The sequence below is a fragment of the Mixophyes fleayi genome, chromosome 1, assembly GCF_038048845.1.
Source record: "Mixophyes fleayi isolate aMixFle1 chromosome 1, aMixFle1.hap1, whole genome shotgun sequence".
NCBI lineage: Eukaryota > Metazoa > Chordata > Amphibia > Anura > Limnodynastidae > Mixophyes > Mixophyes fleayi.
In genome coordinates this window covers 229146170-229169542 of record NC_134402.1, presented here as the reverse complement: position 1 = coordinate 229169542, position 23373 = coordinate 229146170, and the positions used below count along the sequence as shown (strand labels likewise).

Here is a 23373-nt window from a genome sequence, read left to right as displayed (position 1 = left end):
AGCAGATGACGAATCTTTCATTAAAATTAGTAATCAATACAAATATGTACTCCCCAATGAATAAGTGGCTATTCTAAAAAGTTGTATGAACATTAAGTGTCACTTTCTAACAGTTGCTATATTTATGTTATATATTATTATAATTTTAGATGAATTACAGTAAAAAAAAAATGTTTTAATGTATCATCCTCCAATTTTTTCCTTCTTCTTCCCTTGTAATCTTCTCCATACCGGACCACACAATTTAGCAGACCCCCTCACCCACTCCTGCACTTGATATTTCTTCAGGACAGAATAGCCAAAGGTGTAACTACCATAGTAGCAGGTGCTATGACATTGATAGGCAACCTGATACACTTTATGGGACTTATGGCCACAAATAGGAATTTCAGACCCCACAGAAACTTATTGGGACCATAGATGCATAGAATAGAGTTCATGACCACATCACACCCCCTACTAATAAAACTCAGCATTGCTGCAAATACCATTGACAGGTGTTCAATACCTGCTTACTCCCACTCTGCAATATGCACATACATACACACAGACAATATATTCCTCATTTTCTAATTGAGGTAAGCAGAACAAAATATTGCACAGTTCTCTAACCTGGATTCTGAAAACACACGAAAAAAGAGGAGCAGTAAGTCAAAATCTTTAATATAATACATTATTTTATATATGACATGGAGACAAGGTCTAATAGGTTTTGTGTGTGTGTGTGTGTGCGTATATATATATATATATATATATATATATATATATATATATATATATATATATATATATATAAACACATACACATACACATACAATTCTCGGTACACATATTTGCAAATGCATGATAACCCAAATGCTGCAGAAATATAGATAGAGTTATAGATATCTCTCTCTCTGTGTGTGTATATATATATATATATATATATATATATATATATATAGATATCATGCATTTGCAAATATGTGTAACAGAATTTTTTCAGTAAAGTGCTACCCACACCTCCACATTAGGTTGGCCACACCCACTTGGCAAATGTCACTCCCACTTAGATGGGGGGCGCCGGTGCCCTGTCTCGCCCAGGGCACTAAAATGTCTAGTTACGGCACTGCCTACGGCAACCTCAAACCCTATTTGATCCTTAGTTCTTTGTAAGGATATCCTCCAAGCAACTCTGATGGGAGGCTTTTCCATTTATCCACTACCCTTTCAGGGAAGTAATTTTGTCTCAAATTTCCTCTGAACCTACTTCCCTTCAGTTTCAGTGCATGTCGTGTTCTAATATTTATCTTTCTTTGAAGAATGTTTCCCTCCTGTCACTTACACATTTTCCCATCTCTACAAAGTCAGCCTTCCTAAAATCTAACACCTTTGTTTTTGTGTGGTACGAGTTGGTCACTGTCTTTATACTAAACCATACTGCCGATGATCATTATGGCTATGACATTTTTTTGTCATCATAGCTGCTTCAGAGATCGGGTGCTATCCCTTACCTTTCTGCATGCTGTCTATTAGTGAGTGCAGAGTTTACGGACAGCGAGCAGACTTTGAACAGAAGAGTAAAAGAGATATTACATTGCTGCGATGCATTGGCTGAAAGATGGGAATGCGGCTATGTGGACCTTATGGCTTCACATTGAGGCTTGTCATGTGGCACATACTACTGTATTTAAAGTAGATAAAGGCTTAAAGGAAAACTAATCATTTTTTTCTTTTACATATGAAACATGGAGGTAAAAAAACATTGTTCCGTTTTAACCTGACATTCCAATACATCTCAGTTAAAAAGTAAAGTACTTTAGGACCGTATACCTATATGATCTGAGAATAAAGTCACCTGGGATGCAAACCTGTGACTCAGTCACTAAGTATGATGTATTAGAGTAGCATCTCCCTCCTAACATGGCAATATGCTACAGAATAGTGAAAGAGTTTTGTTGACATATTTAGCTAACTATAATCAGTTATTTCTTGTATATATTATTTAGTTCAGGAATAAATTGCCTTTGACTTAAATTAATGTTAAATACTGACAATTCTTTTTGTGTCAAAAGATCTGGTTTGCTTACAAAATGAGCAATATATTACTAATAAGATCAGTATATTATCTATAAGGTAAGATATATTGTCTACTAAATAATAACTTCTGCATAACTGTTGGTACTATAATTTCCACTACACTCCCATTATAATGTATTTGCTTAACGCCAAACTCACCCCTCAAGCGCCCCTTCATCAAATACTGCATGCACATATTCTGTAAAGGCAGCAGCCACTGGTAGAGACTCCTGAGATCCCAGGATAACAGGACTGGGTCCACGAGATAATCCTGGGAGAAGGCAATTACATTAGGTTACATATAGACTTGAAAAGATTAGTTAACCCAAAGGGTCAAGTAGAAAAGAAGGAAATGAAGCAAGTGGAGGGGGAATAATGATAAAAGTGGACAATAAATATGGATTTAAAAAAAAAAAAAAAAAAAGAAGGATCATGTTTTTCTACTTCCACTAAATAGTTTTCTCCAAATCCATGGGGAATATTGATAGCATGGGGTATAGAGGCCCCTGCAGGACACAACTGAACAGCTGATGCACTATGTTGTGCCACCCACTGATCTGGTAGAGTGAGTCTTGAACTTGTAAGGAACAGGTTCCCCTGCCCAAATGTAATTATGTAAATATATATATATATTTATTATTTTTTTTTTCATATATTCACACACATACATACACAATGCCCTAACATCCAATACATTAAGAGAACTTTTTTCCTCTTTAGACAATCTGACTCAAAGCTGTAATTACAATGTCCTGATTCAAGTGCAATTTTGAAGCCATCATAGGATGGAAAGACTATTTTGTCGGAAGAACAGCCCTATCCTTATGAAAGACAGGATAAGGCGATCTGCAACACAGCGCTCTCAGCTCAGACATCCTCCAGGCCGTGGAAATATCAAGAAGAAATATAATTTTCCCAAGTAAGAAACTTCAAGTCAACAGAGTTAAGTGGCTCAATGGAAGGGTGTGGTAACACCAACACCAAACTCAAGTCCTAAGGCACTAACTAGTGTGTTACACCTGGTAGATAGGTCTGCACTTCAGAATTAACTGACAACTTCTTCTGAAAAAAAAAAAAGAGAGAGCAGACAACCTACAACAAACTCAAATGTAATTCTTTATCTAAATCATCCTACAAAAACAAGATAAACTGGTCTAAAAGTGGCTGGAAATGTCATTTTTTCACATAAAGAAACATTGATCTTCCAGAGCCTATGATAATTAACTTCAAAAACAGGCATTCTAGTTTTAAGCATTGTCTGAACCACTGCATTAGAATACCTCTTTTTCCTAAGGATCATGGCTTCAACAGCCACATCGTTAAAGCCAGCCACTCTAATCCTTGATGGTAAAATGGTCCTTGGGTTACCAGATCCTTCCTTAGAGAAAGGCACCACAACGGACCCACCAGCATAGTGAGAATGTTTGTGTCCCACAACCATCTTTGCCAGCTCAGTGCCACCAATAGCATTTGAACCTTTTAATTTTTTGCAACGCATGCAGATGTCTTGTCCTTAAGTAGACTCGCTCCATATGGTTAGGCTGAGTTGCCATCATGTTGATGTCTGGCTTACTCCATCTGTTCACAATCTGCTCTAAAACATAAGGGTTGAGTGACGGGTCTGCTGAGATAATCAACCTTCCAGTTTTCCACCGCTGACATAAACACTGTCGATATTGGCAAAAGATTTTGTACCTTGGCATAATCCTGCTGGTCTCCTTTATTGAATGGAGCTTTTTGTGCCTCCCTGTTGATTCACACATGCCACCACAGTGTCATTGTCAGAATGAATCCTAGTGGGCTTTTCCCCGCAAGGGCAGTTGTGCCTCAATTAATGCATTTAACACGACTCTTCGTTCTAGGACATTGATCAGAAGCATTGCTTTGCTGGGAACCACAGCCACTGCAACTGGCAATAAAGAGTGAGCCTTCCAGTCCAAAAGGCTGGCATCAGTCTTCACAATTGTCAAATTCTATATGGCAAAGGGGCGACCCTAAACGAGACTGTTGACCCTCAGCCATCAAGGGAACGCGGAGGCAGACAGAAGACTTTGTTCAAAAGATGGTGCGACTTCTATTTAAAAATAAATCAGATCTGGAACGCTTTGAAATTAAATGTTGCAAACTGAACAACCTTGAAAGAGGACACCATCTTCCACACAGCAATGAACTAACATTCCTTTGGGAGGCAATGAGTACTGTACCAATTTTTGCAAAGAGTCTATCTTGCCCATTGGAAGAAACATTTTCTATTGTCAACTGTCAAACAGCAACTCCAGAAACACGAGCCTCTTTGAGCAGGCTGGATTTCTGGTAAAAAAAAAAAAAAAAATTTGACCCTCCCCCCCATTTTTTTATTGACCACACAAAACAATAAAGCCCCTCACCAATTCCTTTTCAGGGGAAGAAATAAAACAATATCCCAAGGTACGACATAGCAAGTAGTGGGCACAAAAACATGCAGTGAGGCATATGTAATAGAAAATACAAGCAAAATACATAGAAAAATAAATAGAGCTCATCACAGTATTAAGATAAATAACAATCGCCACATATAGATCCCAAGGGCAAAGCGAAAAGTGTCAAATTACATGGTTGACAGACTGGATAAGATAATATGTAAAAAAACACAATAAAAATTAGGGAAGGACCAGACCGGGTGTCTAGGAAGAATAGTCATTACAATCCACATTCAGGGACAGCAACATGTATTGAGACTTACCACCGGACCATATTTAATAATGTTTAGGCATGGAGTTCCTGGCTGTGTGAATGTGACATTCATGGCCAACTGTTACATTTACTAAGGTGACCCAGCAGCCAAAAGATGGTTTAGCAGATCCACTTTCTAGCTATAACCACCTTAGCCAGAGTCAACAGGTAGATTACATACAAGGAAGATGATTTATCCAAAAAGGAGTCCAAAAAGGAAGATTTTAAAGGGGAAATAATGGAACTTTAATTCCTGTTGACTGATTGTATGCCCCAACAGCTACCCAGAAAGCAGACAACCCCATTCCACTTTTAGGGCACCGAGAGTTGTGTCTCCTACCTTTCTGCAGTTATACAGGAGTATAGTAAATTATATGCAATAAAAATAATTGAATTTGGTGAAACCCTGTGGAATCCTTTGCACTACAAAGCATAAAGCTCCATTCTTCCTCAATAAGTTGAGCCAGGTCAGCTTCCCATCCAACTTTAATGTCAATCAAATTCCCATGTAAAATATTGGGACGTATAGTGGCATATAAGATGAAAATCATTTTACTGGAATCCAACTCACGTAGGATAGCCTTAAGCAGCGCATGCCAAAATTGGGGAATGGCGTTGTGAAAAAGAGCATGCTGTTGATGTAAGCAGGGCCGCCGTCAGAAATCGTGGGGCCCAGTACAAATGAAGCAGGCAGGGCCACCCGATGACCCCCCCTCCCCATGAACCAGGGCTGTCTTTCCGACTGGGCACGATGGGCAGGTGCCCAGGGGGAGAGGGGGCCCAAGGCAATGAAAAAAAAAATCCTGTAGAAAAAAACACAAAAAAAACCACAAAACTTTTCACACACACACACAAATTATATATATATATATATATATATATATATATATATATATATATATATATATATATATATATATATATAGTAGTAAAGATGGCCCTGTGATGAACCCTCCCCCCCCCCCCTCCGACTCCAGTAGCATTAAAAATGTTTTTTAATTAGTAGTTGAAAAGAAAGGGGAATAAGAAAAAAAAAAGGTGATAATAAATTTTTTTTTAAATATACTTACCGAGATGTTGCAGCTGCAGCTCCTTCTTCAGCGGTGGTGGGAACATCAGTGTGACGGCAGGTCACACCATCACTCACCGACAGGAAGAAGGGAGGATCACATGGTCGCAGGGAAAGAGCAATGATTCCCCTGTCACAGGAAGATCACATGACCGCAGTGGAATGATTGCTCCACCTCCCCTGCGATCGCATTCTGCATTCTTCCTTACCAGGGGGCCCGCTGTCCTCCAGTCTTGGCGTCTCCACTGCTGTCTTCAGCCTGGCTATCACCGTGACAGCCAGGCTGAAGACAGCAGCGGAGACGCAGGGACTGGAGGACAGGGGGCCCCCTGGTAAGTGTGTACCGCCAGTACCCCCCTGTACCCCCCTGATGGCGGCCCTGGTTATAAGTAGCCATAAAATAACAGGCTTGAAAATTGCAAATTCCAGTTTTAATTGCTCAAATGATTTCCATACTTAAGCTAAGTAGTATCAGTCCCCAATTCAAGAAGTTCACCCAACTCAGAATTGCCCCAAAGAGGTGCCTCTGGGTCCCAGCCCAAACAGTCTATGGATTCATGAATCAGGTTCCAAATCAGGATTGCCTGCCTAAGAAGGGGAGCTGTACCCCTGGAGACACAGGTCCCCAGAAGGATCTGCATCTAGGACCCAGTCTGCCCAAGTTAGAACTAGCAAAGGGTGCCACCCGAGTTGTTCCCAACCCATTCTTTAAAGTGCCAATTATAAACAGGTGCATGTTGTAATGGGTAAAGGAGCTTAGGATGTATAATAGTTTTTATTAAGTTTACCCGTCCTGATACGCACAATGGAAGTTTCTGCCATGGTGGAGTTTAGTTTTAATGTACTCATATTCATGCATGTTAAATCGTTATCTGTATTTAAATTTATTCATCCACTGCACATTCCTGGGGTGGGAGGGGGGGTGTACAAATATCATCATCATTTATTTATATAGCGCCACTGATTCCGCAGCGCTGTACAGAGAAATCATTCACATCAGTCCCTGCCCCATTGGAGCTTACAGTCTAAATTCCCTAACATACAGACAGACAGACGGGGAATATACCCGATTTGGACCAGTTGATCTAAAGACGCGAGTAAGTTCCAAAGCCATCGACCACCGGCAGTAGGATGCTAAGGGAATCATCAGCATCTGACAAAAATAGGAGCATATTGTCCGCATACAGAGCTATCCCACATATCCTGGGTTCCCTCCAATTAAGAGAAGCTAAAGGCTCTATAGCAAGAGCAAATAGGGTGGAAGAGAGACAACAATCCCCGTCTTGTGCCTGTCCCCAGAATAAAAGGATCAGATGTGTAACCATTAATGCATATCTTAACCGATGGAGCAGAATACAGCAGTTTCACCCAACCCAGGAATGTAGGGCCAAAACCAAATACTGCCATAACCTCAAACAGAAAACACTCCACCGAATCAACGACCTTGGCCACATCCAAGAATACGACCACTGCCCCGTCATCGGCATTCAAAGATGTGTAAACAGTGTCCGAATATTAGATATGGTGGACTTTACCGACATAAAACCAGTCTCGTCTTGGTAGAAATTGTCAAGTTTAACCTAGTGGCAAATAATTTGTTGAATATCTTAACATCCTCAAAATGGGTCTATAGGACTCCAGAAAGAGGATCCTTCCCAGGTTTGGAGAGGACTATAATTAAGGCATCGGATATAGATAATAAACTGTCAAAAGTTTACTGTAGCTTCAGGGTGAAAAAAAGACCCACATTTTTTATACACTTCCAGGGGATGTGTATCTATACCCAGAGCCTTTCTTTTCAGGAAAGACGATACAGCTGCATCAATGCTCTCCAGCATAATGGGAGCCTCCGGTAGATTCACGGCCTCTGAAGAGAGTTTGTGACTATGTCTCCAAGTGAACTTGCCCAGAGCTATTGTGGGGAATAAGTCACTTGGGAGCTCTACAGATGTATATAGTAAGTATGAAAAACCTTAGGGTGATATCCGTATCCATAGTGCTCACTAACTATGTGAGACAACTGGGATAAATCATACTATCTCTTTTACCACCCAGATCATACACAGCGTACCCAGAAAACAAGCAATTTCCTTTTTGATTTCACAAGTAAAAAGTCAGTCCACTCCCTCTGAACCCGTAGTCGCAACAAAACGATCCGCTTTAAACTGGGAAGAAAGTCCCGACACGTGCTTCAACTGGGTATGTTTGTCTGGAGCACTCCTTACACCCTGCCACTCTAGTTATTAAGGTGCCCCTAAGAAAAGCTTTATAAGTATCCCCCACCACAGGGGACTGACCGTATGAAGATTATCTTCCCAGTAATTTACCAGTCCACTATCAGGTCACTACCCATACCCATTAGGGAAAGCCAGAAAAGGCTTAAGGGTGACACACAAGGATGTAGGTGAATGGTCCGAAATACCTCTATGTAAAATATGCACATCCCCAACCAAAGGGATCAAAGTATGGGATACCAGGGCTAAATCGATCCAGGACAAATAATGATGGGACGCTGAGTGACAGAAGAAATGTTGAGCCCTGGGGACTCAATCCCCAGACTTCAATCAGACCAATTTTGGCTACCAATCTAGTAAATACCGATTGACTGGAGTTCAATGGCTGAAGGTGAAGTACACTCCTTCCACCTATAAAGTCTTGCATCCATAACAATGTTAAAATCACCAACACCAATTACTGGAGTATCCAGTGAAAGGGCTATGAAGGCAGATGCTTTCCTGAGAACATCATTTTTAATGGGGGGGGGGGGGGAATATAAACTGCTAGAACAATAAGAGGTGAGGTATCAATAGTTGCACGGAGAACACAAAACGACCATAAGGTCCAGTCGGCACCTGCTCCATAACAAAGTGTCAAATTTTCTTAACTAGAACAGATACTCCTCTCAAAGTAGTAGGCTGGGAAGAGTGGTTGGCCCAACTCACCCATAGCCTCTTAAGAACAAGAGTGCAACTGCCCTCCAAATGCGTTTCTACCAGGCATGCTATGTCGGGATTGTATTTTTTAACTTGGGCCAGAACTAGAGACCACTTGATCTTATCATTAAGTCCCCTTACATTAAGCATGAGCAGATGGAGCCCCTCAATGTCAGCTGTGTTCTCAGCCATCTCCACTCAAACAAACATGGACAGTGAGCATGCAAATCATAGAAAATACCTGCCCACTGGGCCCCGACCAATTCCAACATTTGAAATTGTGTGATCCAGTGTAATAAAGAACAAGCCTCTAAACCTGATCAGAAGAAATACATACCCAAACAAGAACAGAAAACATAGAACATAGAAGAGTTACCATTAGAAAATATTAAATTCCATAATTAAATTGTGGTATATTGCCTGAACCTAAACAACCCGTATATCCATACACAACTAGATATATCTGGATCCAGTAATCTATCCACCAAAACATACCACAAAAAAGGGGAAGAAAAATGAAAAAACTGAGAGGGTACATTTAAGCCTCAACTAACAATGTAGTAGGAACCTGCCAAATACAACTGCCCAAAGTAGAAATCACTAGTGACAGCCCAAACTGAGAGTGAGAGGCAAAAGAAACCTTTCCTAAGACGCTTACAGCATGGGTCTCTCCTCATAAAAGTAACTCCAGTACCCTAAAGTAAACATGTAACCCATACCAGGAGCAGAGATACAGTGCAGACTTCTTCCTCTATGACAAGTGGTGGAGCTGCATAATAGCAGCTCCAGTGGTGGGAAAAAGTCGCCCACCACCCGTCCATCCAGTATGGAGGTAAACTTCCAGTGCTAGTGGCCACTGGAATCATGTGGCGCAAAATAGCAGAAACCTACTCACGACGGCTCCTCAGACCACATGGTAAGTGCAAGAACCAAAATGTAGGTAAGCATTCATAGATACCAGGAACTCATCCCTTCCATGTTGTTGATGACAGATCGTAATGATTCCATCTTGAACTTGTGCACCTGAACATAGGTGTCCAATGATCTGAGGTTCAAAATGGGCCAAAATGACCTGTTTGACTTTGGAACCAAGAATAAATTAGAATAAAGCCCATTCCCCTCTGTACCACTGTATCTATAATGCCAAAGAACAGCAAGATGTGAATACTGTCTTACAAGTCCTGATGCTTCATTCAATCTGAACTGATCGTAAAAAAGAAAAAAGAAAATTGGAGTGGAGATCTTCACATTCACAACCAACAAAGAAACACTTAAAATCACTAAAACTATAAACTGTAAGTCCACAAATGTGGTCTACATTATCACATGACCCTGCAACCTGCAATAGGTAGGATAAAAAGCAAGAGCCCTAACCATAAGGATGCTTGAATACATGAACATACAAAAGAACAAACAAACACTAAATCTAGTCAAACATTTCCAGACAGCACAAGAGCAAAATTGACGACTTCCAATTCCTAGGCAGAGACATTTTCTGGTCTGTATATGAAAAGGTGACATTGGAAAGGGATCGCCAAGACTATATACCAAATGGATATACTAACTAAAACGCTTTAAAAAAAACCCTAAAAACAAAAAACTTTTAGTAACATTAATCCGCCAGAACGAAAAACAATACCATTGTCTAATAACACCCACCCATATTATCCGGGAACCATAATAACCCCCCACCCCAAAATCACAAAGTAAAAAACATAAATCAAAACTATTGGCGGTAGTTATGCCACTGGGATAGTTATATGTCCATTGTGTGCTAAAACTTCAGACAGTAAGCAATTGTTAAAAACAAAAGCAATGAATGGAGGAGTTAAGAGACAGGAGAAAAAAAAGATAGAAAACAAGTTAAATACATATATTAAATTAAGAACAATGTATTGTGAATTCAGTGTTTAAAAACTCTCACCAAGAGTGAACCCAGCATTTAAGGATGGAGGGGAGAAGAAGCCACGTTCACTAGGCGCTGATGGTGGACCAGGAGTCAACAAGGACAGATTGATAGAGGCTGCCTGGGAAATAATTTGTATATAGTAAGCATAAACCTCCAGTTAGGTTGCAAAGAGTAATTATTTTAAATATGTATATTGTTCTGTGCTCACCATGTTATTGCTTCTTTGTGCACGGGGTGCTATACACGTGGCTTGCGTACGAGTGGTATGAAATCCAGAAGAAGAGTCCCAGGAATCTGTGGTGCAGAGATTTTAAAACATGACACTATACATTTGACTGAAGTAGATACTTTCGCAATCCTGGGGTTTATCTATAAAGCCGTAACTGAGAAAAGCTATGGGAAAAAATGGTGCCATCAGTTTTGGCTCTAACACACAATCCCAGGAAGCAGCAGAAAAAAAAATTATTCATAGTACAAAGAAAAGCATATGAAATTTACATTGCACCTGTAATCAAACTCAGCAAAACCGTCTACAACAAAAATACAAAAATATATAAACCAGTGTTATGCTTCAGCACTAGAAGGCAGGGCGCTGTAGAAAAAAAACAAAAAAAAACTAAGAACAATCTCCTATTAATCCTCCTTATAACCCCACTGGTCAGTTAATAACGAAAATCAACAAGGACATAAAGTAACAGAAAAATTCAAAAATCCCCTTTTCTCTGACAGCGAGATGTCCCAAAGCCACCCAAGGGACCATCTAGGCCAAGACCAATGCCCCACCCTTTCCAGTATGACCTTTAACAGCATATGAGGGATCACTGGAGTCGAAGAGAGCAGGTGCATAAACTGGAATGGCCACAGGACCACCATTTTTCCTCCATGTCCCAGCATTAAGGGGGACCCCCAAATCTTCACAAATTACAGAAAAGCCATGGGACAAAAAGGACCACACTCTTCTGGATCCAGGTGCTGACAGCTCAAGAAGTTTAAACGCTCATAAAAAAGTGCCTTGAGAAAGCCTAGCGAAACGCGCGTCGGCGTTGTCGCTGTCTAGCTATCTGATCCAGCTTTTTTCACTAGGAATCAATGGCACACTAAAGAGGCTCCATACACCCAGAGTTAGCAGAGCTTAAATAGGCAGTTAGCAATTCACTCCCTGTACAAATCTCGCTCATCAATTACCTTAGAATAGAACTAGTGGAGACGTACAGACTGTAGTGGGATATCTGATTAACAGGGACTTGCTAATTTCCAAATAGATATTGTTCCACGGAGGGGAGCTTTACTATATAAGTGGAGGATAAGATTACTATCTTGATAGATCATACGGGACTGTGCTAATAGGATACAATCAGAAATCACGGCATACCTAACAAGCTCCAGACACCCAGAGTTAGCAGAGCCCAAATAGATAGTTGGTAATTCACTCCCTGCTAAACTCTCTCTAATTAATTATCTCCAAACAGATTCAGTAGATACATACAGATTACAGTGGGATATTTGATTAGTAGGGACTTGCTAATCTATCAATAGATATTATTCCAAGGAGGGGAGCCCTGCTCTACCAAGTGGAGGAAAAGACAGTCAGACCCTAATTATTTTGACCGATCAGATAGGGCTGTGCTGATACGATACAACTATAGAGGAACACACCTCCACTATAGGAATAGCTAGTGTTATTGCTAGAAACAATAGCCTCTATGCATGTTCTTTAGCAGAGATCAGGAAACATTCAATGTAAAGTCTATCTTACCCACTATACATGAGACTATATAATGCCATTGATTTGATAATCTCAGAGTGGTCTTTTATTATTAATTGATCTGTTATTTCCCTGGACAGATTTATGGTGATTTTAATGCAGTCATAATAAGGGGAATCCTGAGTTAAGGTTAAAAATATATAGTACGGGATATCCCTATAGTAACCTTATTATATACCTTTCTGGATAAAGAATGCTTTCAGCGCATTTTATTTCACATTCACTTTATGCACAATAGTTAAGCTTTATCTATCAATGTATGGTATTGAATCATATCTCCTACGGTTTTGTAAAGTCACAGTGCATCCCTTCTAAACACCAACTTTCTTCTTCTTCTTCCTTTGCTAAAGCTCAAGAAGTTTGCCTCCCAGTTGTTGCCCCCAAAATGTAGGTCACTGGGAGGATACGTACAAAAAACTCCAGAATGTGAAATGCTTCTCTCACAATCAGGGGACTGGGAGTGCCCAACCTGATGGTTCAGGTAAGTCACTGCTGTGGTATCTGTCTGGACCACAACTGCTTGGCCTTTGAGGAGCAATACATATGTGGCTTATTGCTAGTAAGATGGGCCACAGTTTGAGCACACTGATGATTGGTGGGATGGACTCCAGAAGAGACCATGTACTTTGGGCATGATAAAGAAAAAACAACCCCACCTAACAGAAGACCTGTCTGAAAGTTAAGGGCAGCATCCTCAGTCTAAGATGTGGCCTCGGTGTGTCATTTTTCAACTCCTCCAGAAATTGATATGCACCCAAGAAAGGGTCGACTTGGCTACCTTAGTGACCACAAGGACTAACTTAAGCCCCAAACCAGAGGTAATATAATTTAGCTTTGGTAAGTTTACTCAAAGTATTGGCATTATTTTGAATTGTTGATTTTTTTTAGAATTAAATATTCATACAATTACATTTAATTATCACAACTATATTTGCAATTAAATTTGGTTACAGGTCCACTTACTGTTTGTGCTTACATTTATTTTAAAGGTGAAGTAAAAACCAAGATAATCTTATACAGCAATATTTAAAGTGTTTTTAAAATGTAAAATCAACATGCATTAAACAAAGAAATTAAATGGCAAAGAGAATACACTGATTTGGTAAAAATAGCTTTCAGGAAGACAACTAATGATGAAACACAGAAAGGAAATGAACATTCTAGAGTTACAATACTATAGTAATGCTATTGATCCAGATTTACCAGCATTTTACATTTCACCTGTCTCATCTGCTAGTTATGCCTCTGCTGCATAAAATGCATTGCTTTTGTAAAACAATAAAAAAAAGTGTAAAGCATTAGTTTAGTTACACACCACAGTTGGGAGAGAACAGCTCTGTAGTTCTCACTGATGTACAACTGGGTACTGGTGGGCTTGGTGCAGTCACTTTTTGTTCCCAGGTATCACTTCTCTCTGTGGGGTGTTCTATGGAATTTGATGTGGTCAGATCTGCTGGCGAGTCAGCAAAGGAGGAAGTCACTAAAACAGAGTCCCCAGTGGAAGAGTCATCACGAGGGGTCCATGGCCTGGAATCTGGGGAAGGGCCAGAAAATGGATGGAAGGGGGAATCCAAACCAGAATCTTCCACATTTTCAGGGGAAGAGGAGGAGAATGGAGAAGGGCTTGAGGTGAGAGTGTATGTTCTGCAAACTAAGACCGGAGAGAGTAAGAAAACAAAAAGGAAGAGGTGTTAAAATTAAATTTGCTGTTTACTGAAACATGATCAAACTGCACAGCTCATTAGTACAGTCTAATCCACAATACTATTTTAAGACTGGGCAGGCATAAATGTACAGACAGGACTTGCTTGAAAATATGTTACCTGGAAAATCTTCAGGCTCAAAAACAGACTCCTGAAGAGGTCCAAATGAAGAATGGGCCGGGTGAGTGGGGCACACAGAATTTGTATCACAACTGCAAGTAGAAAACCCCCCCCAAAAAAAAAACAATGACAAAGAAGGATTTACAGATGTGGTAAACCAATTCATGAGATTTAGTGATAAAAGATGAAAAAGGTCTGTTTGAAAGAAATACTTTCAATTATCCTTTAGCACATCATAATCATGAGCCTTAATTTACTTAGACTTTTGGGCGGAATCCAATTAGCTGTGAGGTGTCTCCGAAATAATCAGTGGAGACACATTGCTCCAATGTTTTTACTCAAACCTCCTCTCATATTCCCTTGCATCTCATACAGATGCAAAAAAAAAAGGAGCAGAGATGTGTGCTGGAAATGTGCACAGTCGGACATTGAGGTACAATCCGGCAGCACATCGCAGCTAATTTTATTCCCCAATTCAGTAGATTCAATTAAATGTCACATTTATTGATTGGTTAAGTGTTGTAAATATCATAATAAATGACTTTTGTAACATCATGCTACTATGCCTATTTTCCGTATTATCACTTGCAATTGGGGTTAATCGATTACGTGACATTAATGATGCTTAAGACACCTTCTAAAATATATAGTAAAAATGTGATACAAAATATTGGATAGATCCTTCAAAGATCAGTACAAAAGTACCCGAAGAAGGAACAGTAAAATGAGCAATTTAGACATTAGTATACCTGTTGGTTTCAAAGGATGGGGATGCATTGGAGAAACCCAGAGCTGATTTATCTGTACAGAAAAAAAAATACCACATTTACTGTATTTTACGCTGTGAAGGGTGTGTGCTAATTGAAAGATTGATTGCCACCAGTTATGTGTCAACTCACCTGTCTGGCAGAGTATTTGTGTTTCTCCTGGTGATGCACCAGCACCTATTACTGTGCCTGAATGTGAGGAAAACAGTTATATTAAATAAAAAATTAAGTGAAAACAGTCAGAAATGGGAAGAGATTAAGCAGCATGAGAAAGTAATAGATAGTCTCTATGGTGTTACACTTACGCATTGTCTGCCGCCTCACAGATACCTGCAAGACAAAAATCATGTGTGATTATATTACACTACTATTTAAAGAACACTACCCTATTACCTATATAGGAATGCAAACTATAACTACATGTTTTTGCTAACACTAGAGAATGAAGTGTTATCTCTCATCAATTTCTAGTGGCTGAGAATATTCAGTTACCACTGCTGCAGGGGGCTGTATCATACACCCCACGGTCTCCCGGAGCCTTTTCATTTCTGCTTCCTCATCTTCTCCTCTCTCTCCACTCTGTGGGGGTTTTATCTGAATCCGGAAGCGTCGAGGCTCTTCATTATCATCATCATCAAAATCAGAGTCGCTGGAGGAGCAGCAGGGAACAGAGGGGTCTCCTGTGTTGTTGTTAAGGGCTTATTTAATGCAGTTAAGATGTGTAAAATTCGCTAGCACCTGCTTTTTCACAACCTTTGTGCAACATACTAGTTATACCATTATTTTCTTTTTATAAAACCGACATATGGATCTCTTAAAAAAGAAACAATGGAAACTATTCCATCAGTAATTTTTTCGTTTTTTTTCTCATAAATTACAGAACACATTTTCAATTTAGTTACATTCTGTAAAACATGCATATTTCAATCCCATTCATGTTTTACATCCTATAATTCTAAATCTTGTTGAGCTATTTAGGCAGCTGTGAAATATATAGTATAATATGTTCGTTTTTTTACGATTATTTTGCAAAAGATTTTGTACACTATTACCTTACCAAAGCCAATAGTACTACATTCATACTATTCCTCAAATTGCACTTTTAACTACTACATACTAGGTACGTTCTAGACATTCACATACTAGTAATTTGTTTGTTATCACGTTACATTAGATGTATAGTATAGAAATAGTTTGATTATATCCCTTGTTACAGCACTTCTGCAAATGTGGTATATGCCTGCAACTCGCTATATAGGAAGAGCAAACAAGCTAGTTTTGTTTGTACTCACGGTTCAAGGTTTTAAAAGTAGGCACTTTGTATGTACTAGTAAAAAGTTCTAAATTCCAAACATGAATTGTGGGACATAGTCCATTTGTCATCTAATTTCTGCAATTATTTAATGAATATGTTGGTGAAAAAAAACAGCAAAAATAAAAACACTTTAGGAAACATTAGGTTAATGAGGAGGTATGTATATGTAGGCAGGGCTTAGATACAAAATTATACACAAAGAACCAGTTACGTACAAATACTTCTCACAAGACAGCAAAAACTACCAGGAATGCATTTTTGCATATTCCTCATGTTCAATTTGTTTTCCATATTACTAGATTGTATTTATCCCATTTATTAGTCTGTGTGCTCGGGAATTCTAGATCACAGACTATAACATCATTCTGAATGTTAACCCCATACCTACACTATTGCTGATAGATAATTCATAGATCTAGGTACCTTTAACTATCTACAAGCATGTACACCACAGATAAACTTTAGGCTTTAAGCTCTGTTGGCAGCAGGATTCTCAACACATAATGTGTCAATGTATTAATACCATGTCAGGTTCCAATCATTACTATAATGACACTATATACATAAAAAAACAATTCAGCAGTTATATATTTACCTTCTTGTTCATCTACTATCCACAGTGCTAATTGCTATTAAAGTAAAAGATGATATTAACATAATAGTAAACAGTTTTAACTTACCACAACTAATTTCATTATGGAACACTTTCACAGTAAGTCATTTAGAAAAACTGAAAAAACAAAAAGGTGCTTTTTTGCCTTCGGCAAAAGATACACAGAAAGGCAAATCCACAAATTAAACTTCCCCACATTTCTTCCACCTCATTCCACAGACACCAATTCATCTTACTTTTCAGTAATGCAAATATCTTAATCAGCCAATCATGTGGCAGCAACTTAATGCATATTGTTCAAGAGGTTCAGTTGTTGTTCAGACAAAACACCAGAATGGGGAAGAAATGTGCTCTAAGGGACTTTGACTGAAAAGATTTTTGGTGGAAGATGAGGTGATTTGAGTATTTTAGAAACTACTAATCTCCTGGGATTTTCATGCACAGCAGTCTCTAGAGTTTGCAGAGAATGGTGCACAACACAAAAATATCCAGAGAACATCACTTCTGTGGGCAAAAATGCCTCGTTAATGAGAGAGGTCAGTGGAGAATGGATGGATGGGCTACAGCAGCAGAAGACCACACCGAGTTCCACTCCTGTCAGTTAAGAACAGGAAACTATGGCTACAGTGGACCCAAGCGCACCAAAACTAAACAGTTGAAGATGGAAACACTTTGCCTTGTGTGACAAATCCAGATTTCTGATGCAACATGCAGGGGGTTGCATCAGAATTTGGCATAAATAACATGAATACAATGGTACAGGCTTGTGGTAGTGCTATAATTGTGGCGATTGTTTTCTTGCAACACAATCAGGCCCTTAATACCAACTGAGCACTGTTTAAATGCAACAGCCTACAATAGTATTGTTACTGACTATGTACATCTCACGATGGCCATAGTCCACACCTCTTCTAATGGCTACTTCCAGCAAAATAACGCACCATGTCAAAAAGGACACTTCAGCTCAAGCAAATTACACAAACATGACAATGAGTTCAGTGTACCCCATTGGCCTTCACTGTCACCTGATCTCAATCCAATAGAGCACCTTTGGGATGTGGTGGAATGGGAGACACATTGCATGAATGTGCAGCTGTCAAATCTGCTACATACTATCAATGTCAACATGGAACAGAATCTCTAAGAAATGTTTCCAGCACCTTTTTGAAACATTGGCACAAAAGAATGTAGGCTGTTCTAGGGGCAAAGGGTCCCAACCAGTACTAGAAATTTGTACCTAATAGAGTGGCCACTGAATGTAAGTATTTTGTAAATACAAGCTTAGTCTTATAAGGGATAACATACTGTGCCATTTAGATTACCAGAATATTTGAATTCAATTTGGCGTCTCATGAGAAAACACTTATGGGTTCACGTAGAGTTGGACACCCGGCTTTTGTTTCTGAGTAAAATCTGAATGTGTGCTAAAATTCTTACGCTTGCATCCATATGCAGACTCTTCTTACACTTACTAGTCTTCATGCTAAGAGAGGTGGTACTGGTGAAGGGTGGGCAAGCATAAGGCAAGTACAGCAAGGCGTATTAACATAACTACAACACATTATTTATATTGTGCCAATCACATTATGCAGTGCTCTACAGAGGATATGTATCCATTTCAATAAGTCCCTTGGAGCTTAAAGTCTAAATTTAGACACCTCCTCCAAAGTGATACCAGCACCAGCGCTCATAGAATAGGCTGGTTGCATACATGTCAAGGGAGCGAACAGACTGAGGAACTCTGTAAAACCTGTAACCAGCCCTAGGCTACGCCCATTTGTACAGCTGATGCTATAACAGGGAAACCCGCAGCATGTGGTCCCCCTGTCATAATGTCACACAACCCCATCCTGTGCAGCATGGGGCTGAATTCCCCAAGGGAATTGGGCTACTGCATGTTATGCAGAGGGTGATATGCTTTAAATGCAGCATTTAACATAGTATACCAAGTTGTGCGCATCATAGCATACATGTTACATACACATTTTTTTTACTGCAGTCTTGTGCCTTTCTGTAGTTATGGAATGCCGTATGCACAGGATATATTATTTCCTATATAAATATCAAAATTGTTATTTTATGTATCCACATGGTATAGCATGATTACAATGCTTTATGATGCAATGCTGTTCTGCCCAAAAAACCCCACAAAACAATCAAACAAAAACCCAGCAAAAACATACAGTGGGGGACAAGAATAGCAGATTGAGACTTATTGGTCTCAATTGGGCTGCATATTTAGATTATTTAAATTGTGGGGGTTAGTTCCCTTATCTTAAACGATCAAGATTCTGGTGGTAAAGTTAGTGTTATTAATGATAGACACACATTAAAATAACATTGAAATAAAATAATATGTTGTTAGGATATTGGGGGGGAGGGGGGTGGAGTTAAAAAAAAACAAAAAAACAAAAACAGGTTCTTACAAAATGGTGACAGCACAATTTGTGCCTGCCCCCATTATAATGTCATAATGTATGAAAATTAATTGCTTACACTGATATTTTGCAAACCCTGTTAAAAACAGTGATGGGTTTCATTTTGAATGTATTATGTAGAGTTTCACCTGTGCAGGACATTCTGTAGGTTTTATCTTTAAATCTCCAACTCTACTTATTTTCTTCCCAACAGTTCAGTTTTCACCTTTCCTCCATAGCCATTACATTTTCTACTGCTAAGCGCCACACTAAGATTATACTAATAGAACTACATGCATAAACTTTTATAGATATGTAGCATATGCAATTTGTAATATAACTGAAGATTAGAATATTCAAATCAACATGTTCTAGAAAAAAAAATAGTCTAAATGTTCAGAAATACATAAAATCATAGAACTAAGAAATGGCCAAGTATATACAAAGAAACCAAATAAGGGAGAAAAACAAACCTATAAAATAAGTCTCCAAATATACCTTTGCTTTTCATAGGGACATGCATCTTTACCAGAGATTGCATTTTGGTTTCTGGTTGTTTTAGATTTGACTTTTCTGGGAAAAAAAAAGGTTTTCCTTTCCATCATTTAGGGAGAAACCAACAGAATATAATGTTTTACGTTTAAATAATACCTGTACCATTAAATTCTTGTATTTAGTACTAGCTGAGCTTACTTGTACAATATTTTTTCTGCATCTCTCCTTTCATGATCTATGTTATGATTCCTCATTAGGAGGCCCGGGGGTTGTCTCTTTATGAAGCCCTTCTTTTTGAAAGCACCGATTACTTTAAGAACTTATGCAAATTCATTTTGTGCAACCTAAATGCATGACCCTTCCAGCAGTATTTAAAACAAACAAAACATTCATTATACCCATAACTTTTAATGTCATTTGAAGAACTCTGCCAGTCATACAGAAAATTTGCCAGGCTCCTACAAAAAAAATCTGGTCCTTTTCCATACACACAGCACTGGAGAGATGCTGAGAAATGCAATAAAACTGCCAGAGTTTTTGCTCTGAATACATAACCATTGTTCCAGAAAGGAACATACTGTACATAACTTAGAAACATCTGCCTAACGTACGTCATCCACAGCAACAGTTTTATCATCAAGGAAAAATTGACTTTTGCTCTCAGACAATAAAAAAAAGCTTATGCTTAATTTGTACCTAAGAATTGGAGTGACTTGATGTATGTTTTCCATTATTCACAATATAGAATATATAAGAGTTACGCATAATGGGCCTGATTCAAATCAGAACACAAATCGCAAGCTGCGGTTTAAAATAAATAAAGAAAATGAAAATGGAGTGTAGTTTTGCCCGTATTAAAATCAAAGAAGATATCAATCCCAGTTTCTGAGCATGCACAGTGCTATTTCACAGAAGATACTGCACACAAATGTACTTGCGCCTGAACATGAATCAAGACCAATCTGTGTACTGTGAAGAGCTCACTCAAAATCAGCTAAATACTTCGTACCCTAATAGTATAGCTAACATGGTGCTTGCTGCTGGCAAAAGTTGATTCCTGCCATTAGTCACAAGAACAACTCATGGGGTTTTGTTCCAAAATAGCATTTACCTCAAACTTGAGTTTTGGCTTAGAATCTGCCTTAACACTGACTCGCCATCAGTAGAGTCTAAGGGCTAGATTTACTAAGCTGCGGGTTTGAAAAAGTGGGGATGTTGCCTATAGCAACCAATCAGATTCTGGCTTTCATTTATTTAGTACCTTCTACAAAATGACAGCTAGAATCTGATTGGTTGCTATAGGCAACATCCCCACTTTTTCAAACCCGCAGCTTAGTAAATCTAGCCCTAAGGGCCATTAGAAAGATGTGCAGGTCTTCAATAATCAGTGTAATGATGCCCTGATTTACACCATGGAGGTCAAGAGATTGTGCTGTTATAGCAATAAGACTTAACCAGGTACATAAGTAGTAATAGACGTACCAATGGATATATTGACCAATTGCTCCTTACCTCCTCCTTATTTAAGTGTCACTATTGCTGCCACATTCTTGGGTGTAGTAACATGCATGAAACAAATAGGTATTTTCTAAATTTTCCTCTCATTTTTACACGTTCTACCTAAGTGTTTAGATAATCAGGTTCAAATAATTATTGTGCATGTTTTTATTTCAGCATACTTTCTTGTGTGGGGTATTGTCCATGGTTCCCATCTCCCTAAGATTATAGCTTTTGTATTTTAGGTCCATCCCTGCAAGCTTAATGCCCAAACTGGCTGGATTACACCCAAATCTTTCCAAATGTGATTGATCTATTACATTATCCAACTGTTTTGCGTTCTCCCATCCTTTGAATCAAATGCAATTTAAAAAAAAGAAAAAAAAAGGGAGAGTCATGCTTATGTACAAACCATTTATAACCATAATATTTAATAGACTATTTGTAGTCTATCCATAATAGAATGATACGACATACAATTTTAAAGACCTGAAGCATACTAAAAGGTCATGTACTCCATGCATGGTGGTCTAGTGACTCCCTCTTGATTTAAAATGGGGGTTCCAATTCATAATTTCCTTCTTTAGCTAAAACAGAAAGGGGATATGGAAGGTAGATTCATTTTTCAACTGTCAAATTCAGTTGTCAACCTTTACACTTCCAAAGTTTAACTAACTGGAAAAGCTGGCCACTTTCATAGGCAGCCATATTATACCAGGTGATGTCTTCAATGTATCATGACAATTTTATTTTTAAGCCAATGGGACATACATATTTCGCTTATTTGTCCTTGGGCTACCACTCCCTGTGACTCATTTGTGGTACCAATATTAATCACATTATAAAATATCAATTTGCGCAGTGCGGGGTTTCAAATAATGATCACAAAGACCTGCAGCTTCCCTAGATAACAGATATAAAGGGGGTGCTTTGTCAGGCAGAGGCTTGATACTACTGATGCAAATGTAATGAGAAGGAGGAACTACTTCTTCAGACTTATTACAGTAATGCAGCGTTAATCTCTTCACCTATCATCAAATATCTAGGGGCGCATGTAGAGTCGGATGTGCATTTTTATTGCTTATGATACGTATTTCTGTACTGTGCATACATACCAAAAACACGCATACATCTGGCGCATCTTACACTGACTCCATAAGCTTAAAGAGGTGTAATGGGAAAGGAAAGACAGGCAAGTGTTTAGTACAGTAAAGGCCTTCACACAGAAATTAAACAGAGGTAGACCTGGACGCAGTCTGGCGGCATATCTGTTGTGGGCTTTGGAGGGCTGATGCAACAATACACATTGAAGAGCACTAGCTGGTCAGTTCTCTTGAAACCTTCCACTGATACTACATAATTTATTAGTGTGATTGCTATATTATATGAAGTCACGGCAGACTACTCCCATTACTTAACTGATATTCCTATTTTAACTGCAGCAGGGAAGAAAATTATCATTTTATTCTTAAATACAAAAATAGGTGTCTGCATTTAACTCAATGTAATTATTACTTTTATTTTGTGTTTGTGCCTGTATTTAATTATACTTTACATGGTAAATATAACTATCACTTTTATTAATAACACTGCCCAAACACTATTCTCTCTAATGCATATAACAATTAATTACAGTACTATTATCTTGTGTACACATCGGGTAATACTACGGAATCTCAAACCACATATCTACGAAACTTGCATGCGTTATACATACCAAGGAGGGATAAATATCACCATCCCAAGCAATTCTATATGAATCTAATAACTATATTTAGAGTGGAGGTGGCCCCTTGGTTAAATCACAACTCTAGCATGTTGTTCTCAGAAAATAAATAATACAATGGAAGAAGGGCAGGAATGGAAATGAGATTATTAGTATTATTAAGTACCAATTATATACAGTGGATATAAAAAGTCTACACACCCTTATTTAAAAAGTCAACATGAATTATGTTAGACCTATATCCACCTTTAATGTGACCTTTGCAACCAACAA

The 23373-nt window shown here is 38.7% G+C and overlaps 1 protein-coding gene across 7 annotated transcripts in view; it reads right to left on the bottom strand.

The window, feature by feature from the left end:
• Positions 1-23373, bottom strand: part of FCHO1 (FCH and mu domain containing endocytic adaptor 1) — a 111027-nt gene that overhangs the window by 11824 nt on the left and 75830 nt on the right. For all 7 annotated transcript variants that reach the window (XM_075206712.1, XM_075206749.1, XM_075206704.1 and 4 more), the window contains 9 exons: positions 15530-15717; positions 15343-15367; positions 15170-15226; positions 15020-15071; positions 14271-14362; positions 13763-14098; positions 10891-10976; positions 10698-10800; positions 2219-2330 (listed from right to left, as the gene is read on the bottom strand). In XM_075206712.1, the coding sequence (XP_075062813.1) occupies positions 2219-2330; positions 10698-10800; positions 10891-10976; positions 13763-14098; positions 14271-14362; positions 15020-15071; positions 15170-15226; positions 15343-15367; positions 15530-15717 (1051 nt within the window). The remainder of the gene's footprint in view (positions 1-2218; positions 2331-10697; positions 10801-10890; positions 10977-13762; positions 14099-14270; positions 14363-15019; positions 15072-15169; positions 15227-15342; positions 15368-15529; positions 15718-23373) is intronic.